General features: G+C 41.4%; 1 protein-coding gene across 1 annotated transcript in view; it reads left to right on the forward strand.

Annotated features, from left to right (window-relative positions):
- Positions 1–24050, forward strand: part of FSHR (follicle stimulating hormone receptor) — a 176490-nt gene extending 152440 nt beyond the window's left edge. The window contains exons 5-10 of the mRNA XM_036926066.2: positions 133–204; positions 702–779; positions 5781–5849; positions 5965–6039; positions 17977–18162; positions 21797–24050. Of these exons, the coding sequence (XP_036781961.2) occupies positions 133–204; positions 702–779; positions 5781–5849; positions 5965–6039; positions 17977–18162; positions 21797–23030 (1714 nt within the window). The 3' untranslated portion in view covers positions 23031–24050. The remainder of the gene's footprint in view (positions 1–132; positions 205–701; positions 780–5780; positions 5850–5964; positions 6040–17976; positions 18163–21796) is intronic.
- Positions 24051–25174: the final 1124 nt, after the last annotated feature.

Consider the following 25174-nt stretch of genomic DNA (forward strand, 5'->3'; position numbering starts at 1 on the left):
ATATAATGGGATTTTCTCGTAGGTTTTTCTGATAGCTCAAAATTGATATTTTTTAATTTGGAAAGCTTATACTCTAGCAATGTTAATATCCAGATTCACTTTTTTCCTCACTCTCATTTTGTCTCTCTCTAGATTAATATCCAACACAGGTATTCAGCACTTGCCAGCTTTTCACAAGATTCAGTCTCTCCAAAAGGTTCTAATGTAAGTTTTTCCTTAAGTGAGGACCAACTGCTTAACTCAGCAGCTATCTTGCCCAGTAGTGTCTGGGGCTGTAATGTGCATTGTTTAGTCCTCACCCTCCAAATACATTGCTCTGGGAGGAGGATGAAGGCCCAACTGAGGTGAACAGAGAAGTTTGGTGTGGAAAAGGGTCATCTTAAGTGGCTTTGTCATGTTGAACAGACACCAACTGTGCAGGCAAGGATATTAAATGAATATGTTCAAACTTCAACAGTGAAATTAGTGAATAAAACAGAAAGACGACATTGCATGTCTGCAGTGCTATTTTTAAGAACTGATATGCTGAAGATAAATTAGATGTCATTTATTTCCCAAACTTTGAATTCCTCATCCTTCAGAACATTAAATATTCAAACATTGCCTCAGCTAAAGGCACATCGTGCCAAGTAAACTGAATGTGGGGAGGTCACAGGACCAGAGCTGACATGACTCTCTGACCTTTCTGTACTTGCTTCTAGAGACATTCAAGACAACATAAACATCCACACAGTTGGAAGAAATTCCTTCATGGGGCTGAGTTTTGAAAGTATGATTCTGTAAGTAAAGAAAAAAATTCAAATGGAATAACTCTTGGTTTTTCATTTAATGGTCTTTCTTATAATGGATAATCCCTTTTTTGTTCAGGTAACTTTGGCATTTCACCATTTAAATTTTTCTTTGGTTCTGTTTTTCTCTCATTTCCCATCTTTACATTTCAGAATCACAACATGGAGTCGTGTTAATAATTTATGATTCTGTGGTGCAACTCAAGTATTTAAAATTGCTCTTTGCATGATGGTCCCCTGCGATGCAACATCTGTTCCAAAGGACAGAATAACTCATGCATCAATAAAGCTAGTTTTACTGCCTGGCAAGGCTTTTGTTACCCGAAGAAATAGACCAGGAAGGAGGCTGAATCAGGAAGATATGGATAGTCCCTCATAACCATGACAAACTGCTACTGTTCAGCTCCATGCTGAGCATAAGATGACTTCTCATTCTCTTGGAAAAATCACATTTTTTTAATGAGCTTGAGTTACTCCCTCTGATTTTTGGGAAAGTTTTTAAATGCAGTCTGCTCTGTGTTGTTAATGAATTAATTACCTTCTACGCTTTTGCGCCAGTAGCCTATGTGGCAGGTAACCTACTTCCCAAGACAGCCAAGAGGGCACGAAAGGGCTACGCAAGTGTTTGTGGAATCCATGGAAGTTAGATGAACAGAATATTTAGAGAACCAGTAACTGCAATGACTAAATCTGTGAGGAAAGCACTTTATCTATTTCACAAATTATTGTGTTTATAAAAAATATATGTGTATGTATGTATGTATGTTCAATATTCCAATATGTACAAAAGGTAAGTTCTAATCTGGAAAGAATTTTTGTCCTTTTCAAAGCAATAATATGATTCAGAGACCCAGTTCAGCCCCATACTGTACAAATAAAAAAGGAGAGAGAGGGAGAAATAGAGATGAGGAGATACTGAAGAATAAAGCTAAACATTGTATTAGGTGTAAATTAATTACAGAGAACAATAGAAAAGGTTTGAAAGATACTAGCAGAGGAACTGGATGTGTGAAGGGAAAAATAAAATCAAAGGCATATTTTCAGAGTACATAGAATTAGAACAAAAAATGGTAGGTAATATGTAATCCATTCACTTAATATGCTCATGATATTTAGAATTTGTGTGTGTATGTTGGAACAAGTTAAAGATGGTGTGAGAAGTATGAGAGAATGGGAAAGCAAAAAGAAATTAGAATACAATAAAATGTACGTAAAATAAAAGCAATTATTCTAAGAGTAAAGAAAGAATATTTATTCTGACTGGCCTGGGTTGTGAAGATTAAAGGAAGAGGTAAATTAGGGAAAGAAGGCCAAGAGAGGAGGCTGTGTCTAAGACAGGCCTTAAGAGATGAGTGGGACTTAGCCTGGGTGTTGGCAAAGGGCAAGCAGAGGAAACAGAATCATCAAGGCCATGAAGGTTTAAGTAAAAAAATAAAGGATGAAAAAGACAAAAGGAGCTTTTTTGGAAAACAGTGAGTACCTGAGTAACACCAGCCTGGTGGGTTGTATCACAGACATAACAGAACTAGGATTCCTACATCACGGAGGGAGAAGAGCAGTAACAAATGTAATCGGTTGTACCTGGCTGTTTGTGCTTCTTTACATCTTGCTCTCAACATGGCATTTTTAAATACAGTGATTCAAAATTAAGCAGTGTTAAATGTGGGAAATACACAAATAGAATTTTTCTAGAAAATATAAGTAAGTGGGAGTATGCTAATAGCATTCTCACAGTTTTGCATGGTGATACATACACTTTTTGTCTAGAACATAAGACACAAGACAAGGCATCCTGACCTTCCTAGTGTGACCTCTCCCCAAGTAGAAGCAAAGCATCTGAGGAAACAAGAACTCGTGACAGAGCCTTGCAAACCCAAACCTGCCAGAGAAATACACAGATCATAGGTGCTCTTCACTGACTCCTGTTCATGGACACTGTGGTTCCCCCAGAATTGAGACCATACTCTCCTGGAGACGATAGCTTTCGTAAGAGTCAACACTTCTCAGACATGTCTCTAAAGAATAAATACACATTTGTGAGGACAAAATCTATTCTGCTTACCTCAGATGGTCCTTAGTCCATAGATTATAGAATCAGAAGATCCGTACTCAACACGGTTTAAGACTCCAATTGTTCTTACTTTGGGAGCTACATCTGGATGCAGTGGCACTTTCTCCCACTAGGGACATCCAAGCACACTCAGAAAAAAACATGGCAAAGTGGCCCTGGCGACTGAGGTTTTCTGTACACTGGCAGTTTTCAAAATCTTGAGGCCCCGTTCTATGAGTCCAACAGTGATAGATCATCAGACATTTGGTAAGGGACTCACGGGAAATGAGCAACAAAAGCCCACTGTGTAGAGGACTCTGAGCCTTTCCCACCCTCACCCTGCCCCTGCAACCAGATGCTCTGAATGGGGAGAAAGCCTAGCTATGGCCAACCAGCAGAATGGCCTAATTCAGACAAATAAGAGGAGGCTACACGTGTGCCAGCCCCCAGCACACCCTGGCCAGAGGAGAGGCTCACTTCACACACGTTCCCCCCTCACTCAGTTGGCTTTGGTCTCACTGCCTGCCCCTCAGTAAGCTTCAGCAGCCTGGACTCCCCCAGCACCCTCACTCTCATGGTGGAAGGCAGACTGCTTCTGGAGCCTCCCAAGCCTCTTCAAAGTGGACACACTAGGGACACAGAAAGATTAAGGAAACCATGATCCAGTTATTTTGTTGTTGTTATTATTATTAAAGTATCATTGATATACAATCTTACAAAGGTTTCACATGAACAACATTGTGGTTTCAGCATTCACCCCTATTATCAAGTCCCCCCACAATACCCCATCGCAGTCACTGTCCATCAGTGTTGTAAGATGCTATAGAGTCACTACTTGTCTTCTCTGTGCTACAATGCCTTTCCTGTACCCCCCACCTACATATGTGTGTTAATCATAATGCCCCTTAATCCCCTTCTCCCTCCCTCCCCACCTGCCCTTTCCCACCCCTCCCCTTTGGTAACCGCTAGTCCCTTCTTGGAGTCTGTGAGTCTGCTGCTGTTTTGTTCCTTCAGTTTTGCTTTGTTGTTATGCTCCACAAGTGAGTGAAGTCATTTGGTACTTGTCTTTCTCCATGTGATCCAGTTACTCCTTAGCTGACGCCTTGCCCAGGTTGTCATCATCACCATCATCTTCATCGTCATCAGGTTTTAAAACCAGCACTCTCTCTTGAGAAACTAAGAGTGTACTTAATAAATGTCTACTTCTCTTTGTTAGCAATTGAGAGTCCTACAGCCCAACATGAACCCTAGGGCAGGAATTCTGGACATTTGTTTTTTGTACAAAAAACCACTGTTGACCAAAAACTGCCACCCACTCCCCAACATGATGGTATCTGTCAAATGAGGAAAATCCATAAAGACAAAGGGCTTCTTTGAATACAATAATTATTTTAAGTTGGTCTGCATATGATTTAATCACAGTAACATCTATTTGTAGGACATGTAAAGTCTATTCTTTACAATCGTAGACCTATATATAGCCCACACATGAAAAAAAATGTACTCAATTATTACTATTATATTTTTAATTTGGCCAATAAAAAATTTGTGGAAATTGTTTGATAAGTACCTAGATAAAATACCTATGTGGTATCCCTCATTTTGCCCCTTGGCCCACGAAACCTAAAATTTGCTATCTGGCCCTTGACGGAAACAGTTTGCTCACCCCTGTGTTTGATCCGAAATTCCCTGGGCTCTCCACCCCACAAGCTAGGGGCAGCTCCTCCAGCCACTCTTACTACTCAAGGGCAGGCTGAAAAGGAATTCAAGAGGCTGCATGTGCCTGGGTCAGGCTTTCTCGTAGGTAAGAGTGGGAAGGGGGGATGGGAGGTGCAGAGCCACCTCTTGGCCATCAGAAGCCACCGACTGGGTGCTAAGGTTCTAAAAGATTTACCTTGCTCCTCTCTGGATTTTTTTTTAGCTGAACTTCCTTTCAGAAGAAAGTTGTTCTCCTGCGATTTTAAGCATTTTCTAGTGGCCCATTGTAGTCCAGGAAATAGAGTTCTGGGCACACAGGAGTTTCTCTGCGTCAGCTTTTTAAACAATTATTTGTAAACCCACTGAGGCTGACAGCAAATCAAGAGCAGGTGGTCAGAGGCTCTTTGGGCTAAGCTCTCCCAACCTTAGATTTCTGATTTTATTTTTACATCCATCCAAGAACACAGCAGTGCAGAGCTGTGGGCCCAGGGTGTCCTTGGGCTCCCCTGTCCAGGGAAACCTGTTCACTGACCTTCTTTGCACAATCAGGATGACTGTTCCAAATCCATGCCCCCACCACCCTCCAAGCCTCCTCCCATGCCCACTCATACCACGTTGTCCTGCCACAGCCCACAATCTCTGTAATTGATTTATCTTCCTTGCTAGCTTAACCCAGAGCCACCTCCACAAACCTCCAATAACCAGGTCCCTATGGGTCACAGGAGATGTTCAGGTTGTCTGACAGCTTAATTAGATCTCTTTTTGATGACAGCCAGGCCTGCTGCTGTGGTGAGCATGGGTGAGAGGTTTAAGGCCTACAAGAAAGGTGATACAAAATGTTCTTTCTCTTTTTTATAGACACTTGTTCAATAATTGTATGATTTCTGTCCTTCAGGATGGGAAAGAAATTCATCTTCTCCCACCATGGCATCATCTCTGTACACAAATGATATGTGCAAGTGCCTTACAGAATCCAGGCTGCTGTGCCTAAGTGTGCCTTTTAAAAATTAAATTTATTTCTCTGAATAGGTAATACATACTCATAATGCAAACTTCAAACATTACAAAAGATATAACAGTGATAAATCAGTCACCCCCCACCTCTGTCCCTGAGCCTTAAGGCTGGCGTTTTATTTATGCCACTGGCCTGCACCGCCTGACCTTGCCCCAGTGCTTCCAATTATAAAACCCCTGTATTGTTTGCATCTGACATTATTGGTTTTTTAATAGGCCTTTTATTTCAGATGGCTGAATAAGAATGGGATTCAAGAAATACACAACTGTGCATTCAATGGAACCCAGCTAGATGAGCTGTAAGTAGCCCTGATTATTCTTCCAGGTCATTCAGAGGCAAATGGCTCTTTCTTACAACAGTGATGTTTATGTGGTTTTGTATTTGCCTTCTTCTTTCCCCAACTCCATCCCCAGGAATCTAAGTGATAACAATAATTTGGAAGATCTGCCTAGTGATGTTTTCCAGGGAGCGTCTGGACCAGTCATTCTGTGAGTAGCCTTCTCTGCTTCCATGTGCAAGAGATCAGCATGTATAAGTTAAAAGTCAACTTTCTCCAATTCAGAGAAGCTTCTGAGACAGGACTGTCAATTAAAGTCAGTTTTTATTGTTGTCATCTACAATGACTTATAGGGATAATTCGGAGCTGATCCACATTGTAACTTTCAATAACAACAACAACTAACATTTTATAAGCACTTACTAAGTCCCAGACAGTGTGTTAAAAGCTGAAGATGAATTTTCTACCTTAATCCTTATAAAACCTCTGTGGTAGAAGCTATTCTTCCCATTTTAAAGAAGGAAAAGTTACCTTCTCTAGAGGCCAGTTCAGCAAGGTCATACAAATTCTAGAGCACAGATTTAATGCCAAACTGGTTTAACTCAAAATATAGACTTTTAACCGCTCTGCTATATATCTCTTCCATGGAAGGGAAGCACAGTTCTGCTTCCTCACCCTGTCTAGTTTTCCTAAATCCAGGGAGATACACACACACATTCATTTTTGGATACTCTATGCTGAGATTCCAGATCTCTGGGATGCATTCCATGCCCCACAGCCCTGCATCAGCACCTCTCCCTCCGAGAGTGACTTTCCCTCTTCTCATCTGCTCCTGCCATTCCACAAGGGTCATTCTAACTCCCACTTCTTTCCGACAACCTTGGCCAACAGTGAATTCTTCCTGCTGTGACTCTCATAGGCTTTATAGCTGCAGGAGGCCAAATCTCCAACAGCTTTTTAAAAATGTGTTTTCCTGGGCTCTAAGCAAGAGCCCAGGAAAACGTCTACTCCATCTACTAACAAGTGCCCTGCAGGAAGAAGAAAGGAACCCAGCAGGAAGTAGTCAGAAGCAAGAAGAAATAGTGAGCAAAAAAAGAAAGATGGGAATAAGTCTGAAGATTTACTAGATGATTCTTCTGTAGCCTGCCTTAAGTCAGTTCAGGCCATTAGCCTGCACTGATAATCTGGCAGTCAGTATAAACAACCATGTGTGGTTATCTACCTACCTACCTACCACCTATCAACATCACTATCATTTTCACTAAAAGCTTATATTCTGCTTCAGGCTGGAGCCTATATATATTTAGAACTAGACCCTGTATAGCAGAGCAAAAACTCTACAAATGGTTATTATTAATGATGAAGGGTATGTTGTGACATATATATGGGACTCCTCCTCTGTGAAGAAGTTCAAAGATTATTCCAGAAAGTCTGGCTTGAGATAGGAAATACATGCAAGAGAAGGAAGTGTCAGCATGACTAAAGCAGAGGTGCCAAAGCAGACTACTTTAGGTTTAAAAATACTTCGTTCACTTCTCTAAGCCTTGGTTTCCTCACCTAAAAAAATGCCAAAACAGTAATACCTGCTTCCTGATATTGCTTGAGTCTTAGTAATATTATATGTGTATGTAAGTGTGTGTGTATGTATTTTATATTTATTTATTCACTCACTGAATAGATAGGTTTTAAGCACCAGCCCTGTGCTATACACTGTATAAAGTTCAGGGAACAAAAGGAAGACCTTCCTCAAAGAAGGCTTATGGTTTCACAAGGGGGAGTCGGACTATAACTACATATAAACTGAATATATCAGGTCATGATGTATGTTATGAAGTATGAAGGATGACAAGCATAACACATGGAGAGTGCCAGGCACACTTTCCATGTGCTTTAATGTACAAAGTACTTAGAACTCGTAACACTTAATATTTCCTAGCTCTCGAGACAAATGGGCTTAGAGAAAGTGTTTTTGATGTCTTTGACCACCAGAATAGTAGTTCATCAATTTCCCTTAGCTAAAAGCCCTAAGGGTTTTGAATGTTCCTAAATAGGCACTTCTGTTGTGGCAGAACATATCTGTGATAGGGTAGTTCCCTTATGTGACCTGTACTAAGTACACTATTGACTCATAACACCCTAACCTGTCTGCTACCCAGGACACTGAATTTGGACAGGATCCCCAACTAGTTCATTATGCAGCTGAGCAAACCAGAGCCAGAGAGACATGACCTACTAAAGATCACACTGCCATCCTAAGTGGTCTAGGTCTCCTGCCTCACATTCCATGTATTCTCAGCATATCATTTGCCTAAAGTACATAAATATGTGTAATCAAACATTCAAAAGTTATTCAATAAGGCCCCGTGCAATTGGCTGTGAAATTAAAAGAGGGGAAAATAATGATAAACACCAAACCCCCAGCCTAAGAATACTAGTAAATGATAAACACAAACAGCACAGAAGAACATCTCCTGCACTTGCAAAAGTAGGTCCCAGGCCAAGACACAGTGTGTCTCATCAGTGTCTAACGGAGAACACAAACATGCATTCCCCCAGCCAGCCCTGCCAGCAAGGAGAGGGATGTCACCATCACAAGAAGTTCTTCCAGGTCTTCAAATTACAGACTTTTCGCTTCTTTTACCATAGGAACATATCTGACCAGAATAAAGTGAACAAAATTAACAGAAAATTCAAAGGAATTATGAAGCACTTGCTGTGACTTAAAAGGGTAAAGAGCAATAATTCCCACATCTTTTCATCTCAGTACATAAGGATATAAGTGCAAGATCCTGGCCAAAAGTCCAGCCTGTAATCACTGGTCTCCTTCTCCTCCGCTTAGGGCCAAGAGGATTGATCACTTAAATATCAAGCCTCCCTTTCTGGGGCTTTCAGACTAGTGCACAGATGTCTTTCAACCTCTGCTTGCTGACTTAGGAATTCTACAGCCTATCCCATCTCCTATCTCTGCAACCTGATGTGCCAACTCCATCTAAACCCTGGCCTGAGAGCTCTTTGTCTAGGTGCTTGCAGAGGACCAGCCCGTCCCAGGTACTGTGGTTAATAGGCAGGAGAAGGAGTGTGTGTGGACTGCTCTGCCCACAGTAGATGCCCAGGCCAGGACTATGACTGTGCCTTGGGTCAGGTTCCCACCCCACCCCTCAATTAAGGATATCTGCCTGCAGGAGTTTACTGGGGAATGTTCTTAGTGTATGTGGGGAGTGCTTGATGGAAGCAGATCAGGTTGAGGGAAGTTGAACTGCAATGCATATGCAGCAGAAGCCTCAAACTGATCCCCTGGAAAACTCTGGAGTTAAGATGGCCCTTCAAAGTTGAACTGAATTAAAACAAGGGGCCAGGGCTCTTCATCAACAGTCACTGGGTGCAGACTTTCCCTAGAGAAGAAGCCAAATCTTGGGTAAGTTAGAAGAGATCAATTCCCAGAAGGACTCAGCTACGAGCCACCGCAGCTGTGAGTGGTTCTCAGCTGCCCTCAAGCAGTGGTTGTAAATTTGATCATGCATCAGAATCACTTGGCTTGCTTGTAAAAAACCTGGATTGCTGACCCCACTCCCAGACTTTTTGATTCAGCAGGTTAGGGGTGGGCCTGAGAACCCGCATCTCTAATAACTTTCCAGGGGAAGCTGACGTGGCTGATCCAGAAGCACACTGAGAATCACTGCCCTACAACCAGTGTGGAGTCGGAACACCTTGGCCTGTCTCCAGAATACCTCCTCCATGAGCTGTGGGGAGTCTTCATCCCCATCAGGCTCAGTCCTTTGTCCCCAGTCCTTTGTGTCTATATATATATATATATGCAAGGGATTCTAAGGGAGGCCCCCAAACCAATGATAACTCCTTTCCTAAAGGCAAATTAAATGAGTGAAAAATAGGGAGCATCTGAACACATGAGGGCACAAGGGAGAGATGTTACATCAAAGAGAAAAAGATGCAGAGAAAGCCAGGGGGCACACTGACATCCTCCACTGAGTTTCAAAGGAGTCGTCTAGCATCCTGATTTCCCCCTCATGAGTCTTAACCTTGAACATCAGTGGCCATCTGAGTTTTCACCTGATATCATGAACGCACTCGAGGTTTTCTTTTTCTTTCTTTTTTTTTTTTTAAAGCAATCGAGCTATTGCTGTTTCCTTGGGAAACAGTTTCCTGCGGGGAAAATTCAATGCACTGCCTTTGCAGGATGGAGCCAGGACAATAATGTTCTGATGGTTTATCAAATTGATTTGGCTATAGCTCAGATTCATTTGATAGTTCAGATTCAAACACTGAGTTATTTGTGTAAGAATGATTCTCTCCCATTACCAATGTACCCACAGTCCTAGAGATAGTAAATTGCCTTTTTATTCCGCCTGGGATCATGAAAGAGAGGTCTTCTAGCCATCTGTCAGTGTACTGTATACACAGAAATGTGCTCTCACTTATGGAAATGATTGACCTGCAATAACATCTTTGCTGGGAAAAATAGAAATTGTTCAAATCAAATTTGTGGCACTGGCTATAACACACTTTATTAAATGGGGCACAGAGTGTCATTTAACTCCTGCCTCTCCTGACTCAGCATCTTATTACTGATTGCTGCATCCCTTTTTACTTGGTGTCTCAAAATCAAGAACTCTAACAATGTTGGAACAATTTAGGATTATTAAATCTCCTCAGCATCAGCTATTGTCCCATGACGTCTCCTGTTGGTAATTTCCAGGATTGAGATTCTCAAAACCAGTAACTGCCAGGAATAGCATGTGCTGAAATATTAACTGACGTGACATATTAAAAAGAAAGATTGTAGTCATTAGCCTGAAAGGCAAGGATTAAAGACTCCAGCCCACCAGCCCCAAGAGCAATGTCAGTGATAAACATTCTCCACTATTCACTGAGCATATTAGGTCTTACATTTAGACATACATTTCGTAGGTATTAATCAAGTACCTACTAGGTGTCTGGTCCCATGCTAGATGGATAGATTTAAAAACAAACAGTACTTGCTCTAAATTATCTCATTCTGGTAGAGGGACAAATGTTACTGAACAGAACAATAAGCTCTGCAGAAACTGTCACAGGAAGTTATAGTAACAGAGCAGATGGCCAATAACTCTTTGTCATGTGGTACAGTGACTTTTAGCAGATGAAGTATGTGAAGATGACAGCTCCTATCTTATGCTTGAATTTCTGCAATAGCCATTTGGTCCCCTTTCTACCTTCAACCCTTTCTCCTTCCAATTCACCCAACAAGTATTTATGAACACCTACTGTGTAAGCTCAAGGTTCTCAAGACTAATCTTACAAAAACACAGCTCCCAGTAAGTCATTCTTCTACTCACATAAATTCAAAACTCTTCTGCCTGGCTTTCAAAGTTCAGAGATCTAATCCCATCCCGTGGTTCCCTTTATTCCACAAAATACCATTGCCCAGGATAACCCTTCTGAAAACCCCTCACCACCCTCTCTCCAAGCCTACCTTTAGCCAATAGTCACAATTACCTACTTCCATGCACATGTGAATAAGTGATGTCTTATTTTGTTACTACCCCTAGGGATACTTGCATCTTAAGAGTGGAAAGTGTGTTTACAGAAGAATTAACATCTAGCAGATTGCCAGGCCATGTGGAAGGATCTTAGCCAAGGAAGAGAGAGAGTTTTAGAGGAACAGAAAGCAAATGTGGGAGTATTTGTAGTTAAGTCCCAAACATTTGTAGTTAAGTACTGTACCCACTTAGCTCATCTTTGTCCCTGCTGATACAAATTTCTATGGATCTTTATTAATCCACGGAGATAGCAGTGAAAATTTTTTCTGCCAGTCCAAAACTTGAGTCTTGATAGCTTCCATGTTTGCTCACTTTAGCAAATACCCACTAAGCTTTAAGTAAACACTGCTACAAACTCTTTATTTCCCTATCACTCAGGAACCACTTTCACTAAAGACTTTTGCTTTACTGAACTCTAACCAGTTCTGCATCTCTGTTACCAAACATTCTCTCCTTTCTACCTCCACCAGCAGAAAATCTGGATCCCAGGACACTGACAAGATACCTTAGTCTCACAGCAGCAAAGCTACCTAGTACAAATGACAGCAGCTCACATATTTTGTAGCTGTAATAAGGAAGAATCCAAAATATAAGCTAGCTCCAGAACACTGAGCAGACAGAAAGGTACCAAGCAGGCTTTCCACTTTAACACCTAGGCACTGGATTATATTCAGGTCAATCCACCCAAAACATAAACTCCGCTTATTCTCTATTACATTTCTATCTCCTTGTAAACTTTGCACAAGGTTGCTCCCTTCCTTGGTGCCTTTGATACTTTCAGTCACATATGATTGCCTACTGCAGAAGCACTGTTTTTGCTGAGCTCCCTTTAAATCCAGATTTCCTCTCTCTGTCTGCCTTGCATCCTGCCCTTCTTCATTTAGCATTGTCCTTCTGTAAGACTTGCTCCAGCTCATTTTTATTATGATGATGAGGCATCTCTGATCAGACAACTATCTACTAAGTAGATTTCAGGAGCCCAACCCTGTGCCAGATACAATGTAGAACACAAAAGTGTCTTAATAATCCCTGTTCTCACAGTTTGTGAGATCTAAGGAGACAAAATACACATGAAAAGTTGAATGTAAAACAATAGAAGAGATAACTACAAGGTACAAGATTCTTTGTAACTGTTAAAGGTCAGAAGATGTCACAGTTAAGTACAGTGATCTAGCTCTTCCCTTACCCATCCTTCTTCAGTGTCACTCCCCAGCATATCTTCAAACACAGCAACAATTTTCTGTGTGCTTACTACATAAAAGGCACTGATGAGAATGCAAGGAACCGTCTGAGCTCAAGGAGAGATAAAATGCAAATACAAAGATCTAGTATATAAAGCAAAGGATACCAAGTAGTGAAAGAGGCAGAAAATAGATGGAATATAATACTACTATACTCTGAATGGCTTTCACAAAAATACTTCTATATTGTTGAAAATGATGGGATCACAGAGACTTCAGTTGGAAGTTTTGGTTCCTATTGCTGCATTAAAACTATCCTAAAAGTTAGTGACTAAAAACACTCATTGCATTTTGCTCACAATTTTGTGTTTCAGAAATTTGGGTGGCTTGTCTCTGAGCCATGTGATATCAGCTCAGGTGGCTGGATCTGGAGGAATCTACTTGCAAGCTGTCCCCCTCACCATTCACATATCTGTTGTATCTGTGCTCCTTGGTATCTTACTACACACACACACACACACACACACACACACACACACACACAACATCATTCTCGTCCCAGGGAATTCAAAGTTCTTTTATGGCAGCTTAGGACTCTACCAGAATGACACAGAAGCTATCAGTACTCTTAATGGCAGGGTTCAGAACTGTTATGGCGGCACTTTCATTGCACCCTATCACAGTCCAAAGACATCACAGCTCGGCCTGGATTCAAGGGAAGGACAAATAGACCTTCTATGGGAAGAGGGTAAAGAATCTGTGGACGTCTTTAATCCACCACACAGTTTATGAGATAGCAGGATAGCATTAAATGTAATAAAAAATTTTGTTTAGCTTTAGAAATCTCTAATGTGGCTTTTATATGTTCTAACTCATGTGGGGCAGGTATAACAAAGAAAAAATAGTCTTCTGTTTTGTATTAATTGCTTTTAAAGAATATGAAAAATGTCATGGCAGGTAATGACTGACCTGCTTTAAATGGTTTCTGAAGGACTTTATGGTTTCCTTAGAGGCGGACTTGAACTGTTTTAGACACAACAGCCAGTCTCGGCTCCCTTCCACATTTGAGGAAAAAGGGAGGAGCCCAAATGCCAGCTGAAACAAGAATTTGGTCAGGAGACCACAGTGAGTATCAACAGCAGAACTGGTCCAAAGAGCAACTGCATTCAAAGAGAAAATAGATTTTCTAGGGCAGAGAAGAGAGTTGAAAAGTTCTGGAACAACAGAAAGTAGAAGCAGAGAACAGACTTCGACAGCTGGTTCATTCAGCAGCAGAGAGTGAAGATTCATCACTGGGACGAGATTCATGGATCGGACTCTTACCTCCAAGGACCCCAGCTCCCAAGAATTACAATACATTGGAGAGAACTAGAAGAAACACCAGAAATTTTACCATGTGGTGATAGGAATGAATGTTGTGAGCAGCAGCTAAATTCCAGAGATATGTGGAAGGTGAAGCCAAGATGTTTAGCTGACAGTTTGCATTCAGGGTATGAGAGAAAGAGCGGAGTTAAGACTAACTTCAAAGTTTTTGCATGAACTGGAAAAATTGCAACTAGAGGTTTTCAGGGATGATCAGGAGCTCAATTTTTAATATCCAAAGATCAACCTGCCTATTAGACAACCAAGGAGAGATTATAAAGAGGCATTTGAATATAAGAGTCTAGAGTTCAGGAGAGAAGAGCAACCTAGAAATAAAAATTGGGGGGTCATCATATAAACGGTGTTTAAGTCATAAGACTGGATGAGGTCACCGACAGAGTAAGGAAAAATGGAGATAAGAAGTCTAGGCACTGAGTCCATGTGGACTCCAACAGTTGAAGGTCAGGCAGGAACCAGCAAAGATGAAAAAAAGTTCCAAAGAGTTAGGAGACAAATACAAGTTGATAAAAAGAAATTTACCAGGAAGACACAAAAGTCCTGTATTTCTATGTACCTAAAAGACAAAACTAAAAGTAGTAGTATACAAATCCAAAATCATAGTTGTTCATTTTAATGTACTTCTCTCAGTAATGTTAGAACAAGCAAGAAAAAAATCAGTAAGCATGCAAAAGTATTAGAATAATAGCATTGACAAATTATCTACTTGGTGTCTAACATGGAGGGGACTAAGTGAAATATATATATATAGGTATTATAATAGTAATCATTAGTTCTGAAAATACAAATTTGCCTATCAAGCAGGTGATTAGCCATCTGGAAATCAACAATAGTAGGCGACCACTACTAACCCTCGGATGTGAGGGGCTGGTGAGGATGTGGTCTTACTGGAGTTCAGGAACTAGGACAACTGGTTGAAGCTGGATTCTCAGTAGATCTGTCCAATGACAGCTGGAGTCACAGAGAAGCTTTTACCGGAGGGAGAGAAAGGATCAGAGATGCCTTAATTTCTCCTTTCCTCCCACCCTCCAATCTCCCATCAGTACCATTTGCTGAACACGACTGAAAGCCGACTGGGAAATGCACCCTGCAGAGGCCATGACTCTTGCAATCCAGAGCAGAACACAGAGAAGGGCACAGAATGGATGTGAGAGAAACTGGGCAAATGATGGGCACATCATATCCAGTGCTTTGTACTCTACCAGAAGTACAAATATAAGAGTCTAGAGTTCAGGAGAGAAGAGCAACCTAGAAATAAAAATTGGGGGGCCATCATATAAACAGTGTTTAAGTCATGAGACTGGATGAGGTCACCTACAGAGTAAGGGAAAATGGAGATAAGAACATTTGAATATGAGAGTCTAAGTTCAGAAGAGAAGAGCAACCTAAAAATAAAAATTGGGGGGTCATCAGCATATAAATGGTGTTTATGCTATATTTTGTGTCAACTTGCCTGGGCCACAAGATGCCCAGATAGATGGTAGAAGACTGCCTCTGTATGTGTCTGTGACAGTGTTTCCAGAAAAGATAAGCATTTGACTGAGTAAAGAAGACTGAGTAAAGAAAATCCATTCTCACCAATGTGGGTGGGAGTCATCCAATCAATTGAGGGCCTGAGTAGAACAAAAAGGCCAAGGAAAAGCAAATTTGCTTCCTGTCTTCTTGAGCTGGAACATCCATGTTCTCCTGGCCTAGACATCTTAGCTCCTGGTTCTCAGGCCTTCAGAGTCTGGGACTTAGGCCAGTGGCCTCCCTGGTTCTCAGACCTTTAGACCTAGATTGAATTATACCACACGCTTGTCTGGTTCTCCAGCTTACAGATGGCATATTGTGGGACATCTCAGCCTCCAAAATCATGTGAGGCAATTTCCGCAATCGCCTCTTACATATCTCTCTAAATCCTATTGGTTTTGTTTCCCTAGAGAACCCTAATACAATAGTCATGAAAAGAATAGTTATGAGACTATATTACTTTTGTCCAAGCAGAGAGTATGGTGACCTAGACTAAAGTTGTGGCAGAGGAGAGGACTGATGTGAAACAGATTTTAGACTTAAGAAGATACCCAAGGAGTCAAGTATGACTTCCAGATTTCTATCCTGAACACCAGGGGAAAATGGAAGAGTTATATGCTGAGACGGGAAAAACAAAAGGAATACATTTATAAGAAAGATGGTAAATTCAGTTTTGAGACTTGCAAGTCATCAAAATACTGGAGTCTGATGGACAACTGATTATCTAGGCTGGGGTTCAGAAGTAGTATCTGAACTGGGATATACATTTGGAAGTCATCAGCATATACCTGGTATCTGATCTGAAACCAAGGAAGTGGGTAAAGTCACCTAGAAAGAAAGATTATGTAAAGTCAGAAAGGAGCCTAAGTTTGGAGAAACTCAAATATTTAAAGAACAGATAGAGGAGAAAGAAAACAAAATCAGAAAGAAGTTAAAGAAGACATCAGAAGAAATTAAAGAGAGTATGATGCCAAGAAGGAGCTACTCAGAAAGGAGCATTTTACATGTGAAATGTGATTAAGAAATCAACAAGTTTAGCTCAAAGCTGTCACCTGAGTGAGCTCTAGGGGTTGGGAAGAAACTGGGTTGGATAGTGAGATGGGAAAATAGTGACATTAGTTATGGACAACTAGTGTTAAGAAGTTTGACTGCAACAAACAGGGCAGCAGTTAGGGGCAGGTTTCACTGGACAATAGGAAGCACAAATTTTTGAGCAATGGAATGAATGACACAATGAAAGCAAGGTTTTGAGAAGGTAATTTTCACCAGACTGTGAAACATATGAGACAACAAATATATATTCGCAGTCCCACGTTTCATTGCTGAGTGCCCACTGCTTTGACTTACAGGAAATGCAGACATTAGAAGATTCTCCTTCCCCAGTATATCCAAGGGTCCCCAAGGGTACTAAAACGAATCCATCCTGATCATCAATCACTTGCTACCAGCCCCATCGGAAGCACTCATTCACAGTGCTGACCCCAACAGGTCCAAACTGGTGCCATTTAAATCTCCTTGCTCTCACCAACTGGCCCTGGTTGTTTTGAGGCCAGAAAGCACCCGTGTCACTGGTGTTGCTGCCAGAAAGGATGGGACTTCAGAGCCTTCCAGAGACAGGGAACTGGTTAAACTGCCCATTTACGCTGGTTTCCATGTAGACCTCTGCTACTTCACCAGGCAGAGACTCCCACAAAGCAAGAAAACTGCCTCTGTGTGTGTGTGTGTGTGTGTATGTGTGCGCACACATGTGTGATGTTTACTGATTATAGTTGCCAGTCATTAAGTGCTGTGTGTCAGCCAGGAGTTCTCTAAGTAGTTTAACTCATTCAATTCTCACCACACCCCCTGAGGAAGGTATGATTATTATCATTCCTATTTTATAGCTGAGGAAACTGAGACATAGAGAAGTAACATGCCTTGAGCAAGACCACAAATCTCATAGGCAGAGGGGCAGGGTACCTATGCAGGCTAGTCTGGCCATGGATGCCATGCTTATAACTGCCACTCTATCTCGCCATTCCAACTGTGTGCTGAAGGTGCCTCGATTGCCCGCTGGACTGTTTCCTCTTGTGGTGTGTTCTCTTCTCACCCTTTCCTGGAATTTGGCCACAGATTCCACCCAGCTCATTAGAAATATTTCTATAGCTGGTTTTGTAGTGCAGAGGATATGGTCTCAATCGCACCATCCTATTTAAATTACTGGGTATCTATTCCATAGACAGATAAGGGAAAGATGCTGAGACTATAAAAGGGGAGATGGCTATAGTTAAGCCCCAGATCAGCCAGGATGTGAGTATATGCAGGGCTCAGAATGGCCTGTTATCTAAGTCCTTCTACCATAAACACAAGGGCCAGGGCTCCCACCAAACCAAATGTCTTATTAGCCTAATATTAATATTGATCTGACAGAGGTGTGTTGGACACTCCCTACTCACCCATGTAAGACTACCACTACTGTCTCTGCTATTTTGCCTGCTAACAGAGCAGAAAATTTTAGGCCCATAGTAATCAGGTTATGTTTATCTTTTCCCCTTATAGAGATATTTCAAGAACAAGGATTCACTCCCTGCCTAGCTATGGCTTAGAAAATCTTAAGAAGCTGCGGGCCAGGTCAACTTACAACTTAAAAAAGCTTCCCAGTCTGGAAAGGTTTGTCACACTCGTGGAGGCCAGCTTCACCTACCCCAGCCACTGCTGTGCCTTTGCAAACTGGAGACGGCAAATGTAAGTCTTCTCATATCCATCCCTTGAGCCCTTATGGAAATTTCTCTGATACAGAGTTTGGTCCACAACTTCTACACATCTGTGGCATGAAGAGAATCCATTGGCACAGACATCCCCATGACAAAAATCCTTATGCACATTCTAGACTGAAGTTGCAGTATTTTAGAGACCTTAAAATTTCCTTGAAAATGGGCTCACAGGAGATGGCTACCCACAGGGTAGACCACCCACCAAATATTAAGTAACATGAAAAGCACTAAGCACAGTGTCTAACTCATAGCTAAAGCTTAATAAATGTTTGTTTCCTTTGTACCAAAACGGATTTGTCCTTCAAGTCCCAAATTCTGTACCTTATAAATGTCCCAGGGACCAAAGTCAACTTTGGAGAGAGAAGCATAAATCCCGTACCATAGGCTAATGTATACATCCACAACACATTCTAACCACTCTAAGCCTCAATAATCTGTCTTTGATTCTTAGCACCTTACAGAGGGGATAAAGATTAGGACATCTGTTCACTTTGGCCTCCAAGGTTGGTCGGGTCCAAGGAAGCCCAGATTAAAGAGGATAATCCAAGAGCCAAGTCCCAGTAGGTATCTAGTTAAAAAGTTGAAGTAATCATAGGCAGGATCTAGACAGAGTAGAGATGAAGTACTTTGGAGATTGTACGTGTTCCAGACATTTAAAGGGTCTATTAGAGATAGAATTGAGAGTGTATGAGGAGTTCTCAAAGCTCTGACTCTCCCCTGAACTCACTGATACAACCTACGCCATGCAGTTGCATCTTATCAGGACATGCTTGTCACCATTCTTGTACAGGAGTCCAGCACTAGTACCGCTTCCCTGTGATATTATTTCACTCAGTTTAGCACAGCCCCCTCTATTATTCAGCTTCTAACATACACTGACCTGCCCGTGTAGACAAATTCCCTCCTCAAGAGCAAAATAAGACCAAAAAAAAAAAAAATTACACACCCTAAAATGTTCTCAAACTAACTGGGAGTTCACACTTGGACTTAATTGGAGGATTTGCAGAAAAAGGGCTACTTTTCAAAATTAGTGTGCTTCATAGGGAAACTATCCAGAATCAGACACTCCTCGCAGATTAGTTTAAGGGCCAGGGAATTTCTTCCTGATGACTAGAATTCCTAAGGCTTGGGATGAGGCAGAAAGCTTGCCTCTATACATTCCAGACAAAAGTTATTTCAGCCAGGGCAAGAGAGATACTGCTCACCTCAAAAACCCTGGAACTGAATACCTCTCAGGAGAAATCTCAAAGGATGTTAGGATCACGGCAACAGCTGGCAATGGTATGCTGTCTGGTCTAGTGCCAAAACACCACCGGAATATATTCTCTTACTGTTACTTACTTAGACTCCTCTGGTCTTACCATCTCCTGGGAGTGTAGATGTAGCCTCAGGGTCCTCCAAACCAGAGTTCTCCAGGTCTACCATCCATTGTCTCAGAACCTGAAGCCTTCCTGATCCTTCCCGATCAGCTGGCTCCTACCCTCTCTAGCGCCCTATTGTAACTCACTATCAGGGCCTGTTGGGTACAGCAAAGGGGAGGCCCATGTCACTTGTAGGAAGACATGCCAAAAATAGAGTAACAAGAATTGCAGTTCATGTTTAGTCTTTATACTAAAACACACACACAAACACAAACTAATCATGCTATTTATAAGATAATCACAGGATTTATTTTTTAAATGGTGTCATTTCACTGAATACCATAGCAGATATGGTATATAGATTCAAGTTTAAAGTTGTATGATGAGATGGTTCTTCCAATTCTCATTTGAAAATAATGCCCAAAATGTGAATGTTAGGCCCTTGTGACTGTGAGGTTTTGGCCAATGGCCCTCCTGGACTCTAGTCAAAAGACCTTTTTAACCACACCCTCATTTGTCATTGAACCAGTTATTTCCTTGATGTAGTTTTATACTCAGCTGCACTATTATTTTGCTCTTGTTCTATTATTTTATTTTACTTGTATTTAGGCCTTTTCTTTGCAGCTAGATTATAAATCAGTGTACCATGACATTAGCATCTAAGTATCCACAGAGGGCTTAAACTCCATCATGGATTCACTGAGTAACCATCATTATCTTTCTTCACAATTCTGATATTTGTTGAGTACTTACTGCTGGGCACTGTAATACTTTGCAACTTTATTTCATTTAATTCTCACAAAGGTATTGGTGTTACTTTTTATTCTCTTCTCACGGATATAGAAATTGAGGCTCAGAGACAGTAAACAACTTGACCAGCACCAACCAAACTCAGATAGATCCAAACCCTCTGGTCTAGATGTCTCCAAAGCTTAGGTTTTGGACAACTCCACTATGCACTTCCTAAATATGTGTTCATTGATTTATCAAACTCCAAGAATACCACTTTTAACTGACCACAAGCTGAATTCCCAACTGTATGGCATTTAGGACTACCCAAGATACCACAAAGGCAAGACTTCATTTCCTTCATTTCCATTTTTGTTTCCATTCTTTTCTCAGGGACATATACTGTTTACCTTTTCCCTACTCATGTCATTGGGTCACTTCTGTTTCAGGCAAGAAAAGCATCAGTATTTAAAATACATTGGTAGCAGTACCAACTATAAGAATCTTCACAGAAGCCAACATGTGCCTCTGGAAGTGAAAGCTCCCTCTAGATGGTTAAGTCAGATCCATTTCGATGAATTGAACTGCAGTCTGCAGGCACCTAGTTTCTTAATTTCTGTTCCCAGAATTGGGCAGCCACTAATCCAAAGCCAGGGATTAGGAGTGGGGAGTTAGGTTAAGAGCCACAGAATAATTCTCTTGTCTCTCCTGTGCTCATCTCTGAACGTGAATCACCTTTCTTGTAAAATCTCTGACTAAACCAAGAGATTTTCAGCACATGTTCAATTACCCATATAGACCCCCATACAACCTGCGTTCACTCTTTTGGGCACTCAGTAATGAACTGTTTATATGAGAGCGATAGACTACCTTGCAGACAAATACATGTCTGAGGCCTATACTGTTGCCCCCAGAGAGTGAGATACTGAAGAATAGGACCCTCGGTAACCTTTCAGGCAAATCAGCAGACCTCCCAGCAGCCTGAGTACCAAAGAGCCAGGGACAGGGGCTGACTGAGAATGAACTAAAGACTCTGATCCTCTAATTTATGTAGAAAAAGAAGCAAACAGGTTCTCTTTTGAGTCAGAAAACAGTCCATATCTTCCAGTGACTGAAGTATAGAGGAATGGGGATATATCCTACTTAGACATATTAAGAGGTAGCTGAACAGAGATGGGGAAGGGAAAGGATGGAGTTGATATCAGGTCTGTAAATTATTTGCACTTAACAGCAAGGCTTAGCTAGTCCCAGGCGCCTTCCTCCCCACATTCAGGTTGTGGCCAGATGGCTTCCCCAGTGGGCCATACAGCTCTAGGAATATACACACAAGTTGTTCTGTTCACTTACAGTAAGCAGCATTAACCCTTGAGTGTAGCCTCAAGGGTAGACCAACTGTTAGAAGGAAAAAAAAAATCTCTGGAAGAAACTGCATCATTTTTACCCTGTGCAAAGACAGTGATGTATTTGCCATTGTAGATCCAGGATGTTTATTCTTTCCTTTTTGTATTTTTCTAGCTCTGAGCTTCATCCAATTTGCAACAATTCTATTTTAAGGCAAGAAGTTGATGATATGACTCAGGCTAGGGGAGAGAGAATTTCTTTAGCTGAAGATGATGAGTCCAGTTACACTAAAGGATTTGACATGATGTACAGTGAATCTGACTATGATTTATGCAATGAAGTGGTTGATGTGACTTGCTCCCCTAAGCCAGATGCATTCAATCCATGTGAAGATATCATGGGGTACAATATTCTCAGAGTCTTGATATGGTTTATTAGCATCCTGGCCATCACTGGAAACATCATAGTACTGGTAATCTTGATTACCAGCCAGTACAAACTCACAGTCCCCCGCTTCCTTATGTGCAACCTGGCCTTTGCTGATCTCTGCATTGGAATCTACCTGCTGCTCATAGCGTCAGTTGATATCTACACCAAAAGCCAGTACCACAACTATGCAATTGACTGGCAAACTGGAGCAGGCTGTGATGCTGCTGGCTTTTTCACTGTCTTTGCCAGTGAGCTCTCAGTCTACACTCTGACAGCCATCACACTGGAAAGATGGCATACCATCACCCATGCCATGCAGCTGGAATGCAAGGTACAACTCCGCCATGCTGCCAGCATCATGCTAGTAGGCTGGATCTTTGCTTTTGCAGTCGCCCTCTTTCCCATTGTTGGCATCAGCAGCTATATGAAGGTGAGCATCTGCCTGCCCATGGATATTGACAGCCCCTTGTCACAGTTCTATGTTATGTCCCTCCTTGTGCTCAATGTCCTAGCCTTTGTGGTCATTTGTGGCTGCTACACTCACATCTACCTCACAGTGAGGAACCCCAACGTCGTGTCCTCCTCGAGTGACACCAAGATTGCCAAGCGCATGGCCATGCTCATCTTCACGGACTTCCTCTGCATGGCACCCATCTCCTTCTTTGCCATCTCTGCCTCCCTCAAGGTGCCCCTCATCACTGTGTCCAAGTCAAAGATCCTCCTGGTCCTGTTCTACCCCATCAACTCCTGTGCCAACCCCTTCCTCTATGCCATCTTCACCAAGAACTTCCGCAGGGATTTCTTCATTCTGCTGAGCAAGTTTGGCTGCTATGAAATGCAAGCCCAGACTTACAGGACAGAAACCTTATCCACTGCCCACAACTCCCATCCAAGGAATGGCCACTGCCCTCCAGCTTCCAGGGTTCCCAGTGGTTCCAATTACATACTTGTCCCTCTAAGCCATTTAGCCCAGAACTAACACATGTGTAAATGTATGTGAACATTGAATAACTGAAGTCTTGCCTTTGAAGAATATGACATGGAATAGCTGGCAGAATGCTTCTACAAACTTTTTCTAATTTAATCTTCCTGGCACACCTTTAAGGTGAATTGGTCAAAACTATTAACTTCATGTGATCAATTAGGAAACTAAAGTATTAATGACAACGTTAATAATTAAAATAATATAATGCTACATCATATTTATGTTTTATAATGTCCAAAGTACTTTTGTTAAGATCATCACAACTAATTCCTATAAAAGTCCTAAGAAATAGGCAGTTTTGGAGTTTTACAGATGAGAAAACCAAGACTCGAAGGGTTAAGGGTTCAAAATCGCTTGGCTTGTAAGAGCCAGAACCAGGATTAGGTGTTCTGACTCCCATATAACTTCCAAAAGTAGCAGCATAATATTTATTCGTTCAACAAATATTACTAAACACCTATTTGAAGGCTCTGTACTGTATCAACTTGGATAAACTAAACTACATTTCCCAGAATTCCCTTTCTCATATGTTTTCCCTTAGGGCAGGCCACAGGGAAGATTCTTAGGAAAATAAGAGGGCAGAAGGGAAGCTATAGCCATTTTGTCACTCACACACTTTGTTTGTGATCTGCTGATTCAGCTGGTTCCTACTGAAGCAACAGCTGGACCTACAATTGCTCCACCTTCCCCTGGATCCTCCTTCAGGTTCTCTGACTCCTGGGCTGGGTATATATGTTCAGCTCCATGATAAAGAATCCCATCTTCTGCAGAAAAATTTTCCCACCAAGGTCAGACACAGCAAGACAGAAATGAGGCTCAGTTGGCCTCCTGGGTTTTCACATTACGCTTGAGGCTTCCAGCATGCTCCCGATCTTCTCTTAATGACTGCCTGCCCTGTGGACTTCAAGATCCAGCATCAATGTAGAGACAACATCCTTACAAAGACTGCTTAACCAACCTCCACAATTACATAAGCTAATTCCCTATAACAAATAGTAACCACATACATATATATATATGATATATATGTGCATACGTGTGTGTGTGTGTGTATATGTAATATGCATGCATGGTTGGTTCTGCTTCTTCAACTGAACCCTAATAAAAAATACAACCTACTATATGGCATGCATATGGATTATAATGTTAAGAATATAGCAGCTTTGGAATCAGACTGAGATTTTATTCTGATTCCATGATAAGTCAGAATTCCACCTCTCTAGGCTCGGTTTCTTCCTCTATAAACTGGAGCTGGTTATAATACCTAAAAATTGGGCTTTCTGTAAGAATCGGATAAGAAAATGGGTACAAAGTGATTAGTGCTATAACTAGTTTGGTGAATGTCAGTTTACTTCTCTCCTCCCCTCCCAGACCACTGCCTGGACTGGTGCCTAGTTCTCCTGACCCTTGATCTAGAACTCTCCCATTATGCCATATGGGTCTTGATAAATAAATATACCTCCCACATCAACGTTCATGAACGACCCCATCTGGATAATCTGGATCACAATTCCTCACCAAGCACTATGCCTTGCCCAGCCCACAAAGCTCTGAGTCTCCTCCCAGAGTATCTCTTTTCGTGTCAAAGCCAATCCTTCCTCCTTTGCCTTAAGGTAAACTTTTCCAAAGTTGGCCCCAAATCCATACAACAACAAAGTCCTTATAGGACTAGATGGAAAAGCAATCATCTCTGCCTATATGACCCGGCAATATCTTGATCCACTGTGAGCACTGAGTGAAAAATAGAATCATTATCCTTGTAAACAGCCTAGAGCTATGCCGTTCAGTACAGTAGCCATTAGCCACATGTGGTTATTGAGCGCTCGAAATATGGCTAGCTTGAATTGAGACATGCTGTAAATATAAAAGACACACTGGATTTCAAATACTTAGTACAAAGGAAAAAAAAAAGAATGTGTAATAGTTCAATAATTTTGATACTGATTACATATTGGACAATACTATTTCAGACACACTGAGATAAATATATTTAAAAATTAATCTCACCTTTTTATTTTTCATTTTTTATGTGAATGTGGCTCCTAGAACATTTAAAATTACATATGTGGGTCATATTATTGCTCATGTTATATTTCCATTGACGAGCACAGGTCTAGACCTATACAAAAATAAAGGGT

The sequence above is a fragment of the Manis pentadactyla genome, chromosome 2, assembly GCF_030020395.1.
Source record: "Manis pentadactyla isolate mManPen7 chromosome 2, mManPen7.hap1, whole genome shotgun sequence".
NCBI lineage: Eukaryota > Metazoa > Chordata > Mammalia > Pholidota > Manidae > Manis > Manis pentadactyla.